General features: G+C 35.3%; 1 protein-coding gene across 1 annotated transcript in view; it reads left to right on the top strand.

Annotated features, from left to right (window-relative positions):
• Nucleotides 1-111: 111 nt before the first annotated feature.
• The window catches only part of LOC126822584 (N-acetylgalactosaminyltransferase 7), a 35,806-nt gene continuing 29,337 nt past the window's right edge, over nucleotides 112-6,580 (top strand). Inside the window, exon 1 of the mRNA XM_050551544.2 lies at nucleotides 112-891. Coding sequence (XP_050407501.2) covers nucleotides 742-891 — 150 coding nt within the window. The 5' untranslated portion in view covers nucleotides 112-741. The remainder of the gene's footprint in view (nucleotides 892-6,580) is intronic.

Here is a 6,580-nt window from a genome sequence, read left to right as displayed (position 1 = left end):
ATTTTAAATATTTCATTTGTTGGGAAGGCTTCCCATGAAAATGAACACGTGTCACGGAAAGACTAAAGAAGCAAGACTTTATAAAGGGGGGCTACTCTAAATATCGTCCGCAGAAGCTTCGTCGAAAGTTTCACACGAAATCTAAACAAATGATCACCTTTTCGCTATCCAAGAAAACTTTATCGGCCTTCGAGTAAAGTTATTTGATTTGGATCTCTAAAAATATTATCCTTCTGGGCGTCAGTTCAATCAGGACCGTGTGTGTTTATTATCGATTAGCTTCAGGCAAACTCGAGGTCTGTACGCAGTGAATTTTTCTCGTATTTCTTTAGGTTAGGATTTGATGAACCTACTGAACGTGTTTTGAGTTTCATATACTCGACCGGTGAACAACTGAACTAATTGGAAAAGGGCAAGAATATATAATAGGCGGAGCTTAGATACGACTGGCCACGTTAGCATACTATAACTATTGATCTAAAACCTTTTAGAATGTGACAACCCAAGGACTCGAATTACTCAGTTTACACGTTGGCTGATGGGTCATTATTATTTTGATTTTGAAATCAAGAAATTTGTTTTTGTTTTATAGAAACTTGCTCAATTAATCTTTGTGTTGATTGTTGTTTTTTTATATGGATTAAAAACAAAAAACAACGTAACTCAACAGAAAAGGCAACCATCCAAGAATCAATGTTTTGATTGAAGAAAGTTTGTTGGAAGGAGTGAATTAGAAGAATAATGAAGATTTTTGGATTAAGAAGGAATTTTCTAATTAAATTAGGCCTGTTAGTGATATCCTGTTTGTTAGTAGGACCTTACATTTTTCATTTATTTGGTGACAAGCAGACGTCATCCAGAGGCAGTCGTGATTCAGTTTTAAGATTTCAGGTAAAGTAGGCCTACATACATGTATTATAGAAACCTAACGAAAACAATGTACATAATATAGTCATTTCAGATTCTGCTCTAATAATAGTAATACCATTTTGTCAATTAAGTTTTGAACTTCAGTTTAATCCGCCGGACTTCCTTGCTTTAAAGTGGTAGCAATATATATACATACCTTACATTTTACGAAGGAGGGGCATCTGTCAGCACTGTCAGAAGGGTTGAATGGCCGAATGGTTAGCATGTGCGTGCAGTATCATAAGGTCTGTCATTGAGTCAACTGGCGTGGTTTCAATTCCACAGTTGTACGTGACAAGGAGTAGGGTCGTCTGTCCAACCCCATGGGTTTTATCCGGGTCCTCCGGTTTCCTCCCACTGCTAAAGACCCCTATGCAAAAGTAAATTATTGAAATAAAATTGAACCATGTGTTAGTCCTGAAATGACCTAGTTTGTGTCAAGTGGACGTTAAACCCATCTCTCTCTCTCTCTCTCTCTCTCTCTACAAGTATTTTTGAGCTATTACATGTATAACAAGAACGGCCAACTGCTTATCTAAATCGTACATAATATATCTTTAAGGAGTCTTTAAGGAGAGTTTTTCTCAACTCACCAGCCAAATATAGAAAACGATGAGTGGTAGAATTTAACATTATTGACCAGATAGAAGGTTAGATGTGATCCGTTTTGATCCACCACATGGATGAGTTGACTTAAGAAATTCTTGGCTTGTTTGAAAAGGCCTAAGTATGGGTGACCATGGTGTGATTTCCCCATACCATTGGCTGTATACAGTAGTAGTCGTAGTAATGGTAGTAGTCAGTGTAACTGGTGTTTCAATGTCTGCTATATACACAGTTGTTGTGATATCGTAGACAAGAAGTGGGAGATGTTTCAGACGTAGAATCTTGCTGCTGTCTTTGTAGAAACGCACTCTTGTATAGCCTACATCTATAGTAGAATATACAGTAAGTTTGCAATCTTTCCATTTACAGGGGTTGGATGGCCGAATGGTTAGCACGTGCGCGCTGTATCATAAGGCCTGTCATTGAGTCAACTGGCATGGTTTCAAATCCCCAGTTGTACGTGACAAGGAGTGGGGTCACCTGTCCAACCGCGTGGGTTTTCTCCGGGTCCTCCGGTTTCTTCCCACTGCTAAAGACCCCTACGCAAAAGCGAATTATTGAAATAAAATTAAACCATATGTTAGTCCCAAAATGACCTAGTTTGTGTCGATTGTCAAGTCCATTTCTCTTTCTCTCTCTCTTTCAATTTGAGGTGTACATGTATGGCCATGGGGTGAGGGGGTGTTGGTGGGTTAATTATGTGGGTGCGCATGAAATCACAAAGTCTGTCATTGAGTCAAGTGGCGTGGTTTCAATTCCCAGCTTGTAAATGACAAGGAGTAGAGTCACCTGTCCAACCTCGTAGGCAGTGCTTACACTGACTGGCTTTCAATTTTTTTTCTCGCCAAAATGGATAATAATTTTTATATAAAAAAATGTTCATATTTAGTTTCACCACCTGGCATATTTTATTTGCCAAAATGTGTGATATAAAAGACAGAATGTAACAATTTTATTTCTCAGGTAGGCTATTATACCTGTACATGTAGGTATATACATTTACAATACAGTACAACAACTGAAAAAAATCCATCTTTACATAATACATTAGCCCAGTTTTGAGATGATTTACTAAGATCACATTTTATTTTTGGTGACTTAGTCTTTTTTCACACACTGTGTTGCACAATATATTTTCAGTATTTACATGTCAGATATTTTCAGTATTTACACGTCAGATCTCACCCCATTTCTGTAAATTTATGTTTTGCGTGTACAATAGGCCTATTGTTATTTTCAGGTACCGTAATGGTATCAGAATCGGAATCCCTGATAGAAATTTCAATTTATTTGTGTAAGAGATGCTTTCAATCAAACTAGTTGTTCACTTTAGAGCATTTTGGCGGCCGTAATGAAACAATCGGTGGACCGTTTTCGTTCTTTCGTTTCTGACTATTTGTGATGATATAATTTGAAATAATAATATCCATTTATGCATGCTTGTATATTTTACATGCCGTATGAAACCGCAGTAAACAGAATTCAACTGTTAAAATATTTAAATCTCTTCAAAAAGAATTGGCGACAATTTTGATTTTTTCCATTTTGTTTTAAAGGCGAAACGAAACATCACATAATCACTGCTTGGATTAATTATAAGAAGTAAATAATGACTTGAGATAGACTCTATAATATCATTGGCAATTATCAATCAACTTATCATTAAATGAAATGAAATGAAATAGGGTTTAACTTCCTACTGTTCTGCTCCGACTTGGGCTAATGAAAACGGGCATATGCAATACAGTGTGCTATGAAGGAAATTATGCCCGGACAGCGGCACTACAGCCTGCTCTTATATCGAATTCCAACTGTCAAGGGATCTTTTACTTGCACCCCAATGTGTACATGGGTCCACGTTTTTTCAAACAATCCAAATGACTAGACAACTGCCTTTGTCAGGCCCTCCGTCCAGCATCACTGACAAGGGGAACCACCCCGAAAAATCGGGATGAACTTTCTCGAGCAAATGTAGGGATCTAACACCCGACCTCCAGGATAGCGAGCCAGCGTCTTACCCACTTATCTGAGACAATTGGTTAATATTACGATACTCATTGACGCCATCCAGATTGTCAGTGAGTCGATTAATTTATAGCATGCCGCCACGTGATTGTGATTGACACTCAATGTAGCGGTCAATCTAGGATGCTATACAATTAGAATTTTAAGATATTTTCCACTAGTTCTCAAAAAGAATCGCAAAAACGATATTGCCAAAATCAATTTTTTATCGCGGCTTTCATATTTTTATCTCAAATTAAGACTTTAGCGACCGACGTCACCACTGCTCGTAGGTATTCTCCGGTTTTCTCCTACTGCTGTAAGTGCAAGCGAATTAAATAAAATAAAATTGAACCATAAGTTAGTCCCGAAGTGTCCCCATTTGTGTCGAGTAGATGTTAAACTCCCTCTCTACATGTATATGACCATGGATCAGTTTAATGGGAATTTCTTCTCTTTAGTTCGAAAAATATAATGGGCTCAGCGAACTGAGTTGCTCCAATCGGTGGGAGATCTTAGAGAAGGCATTTATACATACTCTGTTGTAGATTGGTAGATGTTATCTTTTAGATTACGCATTATTTCTAGCTGTTAGAAAGTTACAGATTTTTATTTCTATAAATAACATAAACCCCTAGTTCAAGTGGGGTATTTAAAGCGAGAATTTCATATTTTCTAGGAAAAGTCAAATCATAATTATTTCTATGTCTTTTGTTCAATAGGTTGTCAACTCACTATTATACGATCCTAGGTGTCATTCTCACACTTAAAAATCACATTCACCCCGGAAATAATAACACAATTACCTCCCTTGTTTTTTGTTCAATAGGTTGTCAACTCACTATTATACGATCCTAGGTGTCATTCTCACACTTAAAAATCACATTCACCCCGGAAATAATAACACAATTACCTCCCTTGTTTTTCTATTTCCCCTCCCCCCCCCCCCCGCCCCCCCATGGAATAGCTATCTCCAAATGTTTGAATTTGAAGTTGAAAATGATATTTTTGCCAATTTCTCAGCTGGCAATAGTGAATTATAGGATTAATAGGATTATTCTTTAACAAGGTAAGACTGTTTAGAGATACCATCTGGTTTCCTCCCACTGCTATAGACTCCTAGTCCTACGCACAGGCGAATTATTAAAATAAAATTGAACCATATGTTGGTCCCTAAATGACCTAGTTTGTGTCCAGTGGGTGTTAACCCTCTCTCTCCCTTCTCTCTCTCTCTCTCTCTCTCTCTCTCTCAATATGCCTACTCATTTTTTATTCATATAACTGTGACTTGAATCTGTCATACTTGTAGTACTAGATGTATTATATGAACATCAAGGCTTGTCATAATTTACAGGTGTTAAAATTGATATAAATATTCCTGTCAACGTGTCTGTGATATATTACACCTGGTTATACCTGTATAAGGATTGTCTGCAATTTTATTTTATTTATTAATAAAGCTTAGGATCATTATTTGAGAGATTTTTAATCCCTTGTAAATTAAAATATTTTGAAAGTTGAATCTCTAAAAGGAATAGGGGGGTTGGATGGTCGAATGGTTAGCATGTATCATAAAGCCTGTCATTGAGTCAACTGGCGTGGTTTCGAATCCCCGGTTGTACGTGACAAGGAGTAGGGTCGCCTGTCCAACCTCGTGGGTTTTCTCCGGGTTCTCTGGTTTCTTCCCAGACCCCTACGCGCAAGTAAATTACTGAAATAAAATTAAACCATATGTTAGTCCCGAAATGACCTAGTTTGTGTCAAGTTGAAGTTAAACCCCATATCTCCCTCTCTCTCTCTCTCTCTAAAAGGGATATCAGTCCAAAAATGGTTCAATTCTATTGAATATTTACAAAGTTATGATAAATTGAAATTTTCACAATATTTGTCATTCTCTGCAGACCATATAAACAGGCCAGCATCACCTATAAATCTTGGGTAATATCTTTTAATGGGATTTTGGGATTTATTTTAATTAGGATCGATTAATCCATTTAAAATTGAACAAAATGTGGAAATTATATTTTATATCTAAAAGACATATAATCTAAAAAAAAAACATGATCTAAAAAATATACATAATGACTAAAAATATACATAATCTGAAAATATACATAATCATAATCTAAAAATATACATAATCATAATGACTAGAAATATACATAATCTGGAAATATACATAATGTATAAATATACATAATCATAATGACTAGAAATATACATAAACATGGAAATATACATAATTTAAAAATATACCTAATCTGAAAATATACATAATCTGAAAATATACATAATCTAAAAATATACATAATCTAAAAATATACATTATCAAAAAAATATACACACTCTAAAAATATACACAATCTAAAAATATACATACATTTTCATGTAATCTAAAAATATACATAATCATAATGACTAAAAATATTCATCTGAAAATATATGTGTCATACTGTTGGTTCTATCTTTGTTTTATTTGACAGTTGTCCTGATCCTGAACAGATTAATCGAGTGTACATTTCATGTATTAATTACATGACCATTTGATTAATTAGTTAACCTTTGATAATGAATCATAATGAGGGTTGAATATATTATACATAATAATAGGTTATAGTAGAAATATCATGCAGTAATTATTTGATTGGTGTTAATTGGCTAATGATTGCTGTAATTACATGTACATATGTATGTGTATTGGCTAATTGTTATGTTCCCTATTGAAGGGTTTGGTCCCACTGGTCAAATGTGACAAGGAGTAGGATGTCCTTTTCCCTATTGAAAGGTTTGGTCCCACTGGTCAGACGTGACAAGAAGTAGGATGGTCACAGGATCTACGCTTGTGAATAAAATATTTTGTTTTTAAGTGGGTGAATTAGATATGGAAAATTTTTCCAAAGGTGTACATGTACATGTTCATGTATCTATTTGTCATTTTCTTTGTGGTAATCACATCCCTTAGAAAAGCCTACGAGTATGACATTTTCTATTACTGATTAACCATAAAAATGGATTATCAAGACTTTGTTTATTATCGTAATAACAGTAAATATGACAATCG

The sequence above is a fragment of the Patella vulgata genome, chromosome 5, assembly GCF_932274485.2.
Source record: "Patella vulgata chromosome 5, xgPatVulg1.2, whole genome shotgun sequence".
In the NCBI taxonomy this organism is placed as follows: domain Eukaryota; kingdom Metazoa; phylum Mollusca; class Gastropoda; family Patellidae; genus Patella; species Patella vulgata.
The sequence above is the reverse complement of the archived record's forward strand: the minus strand, read 5'-3'. Positions and strand labels throughout refer to the sequence as shown.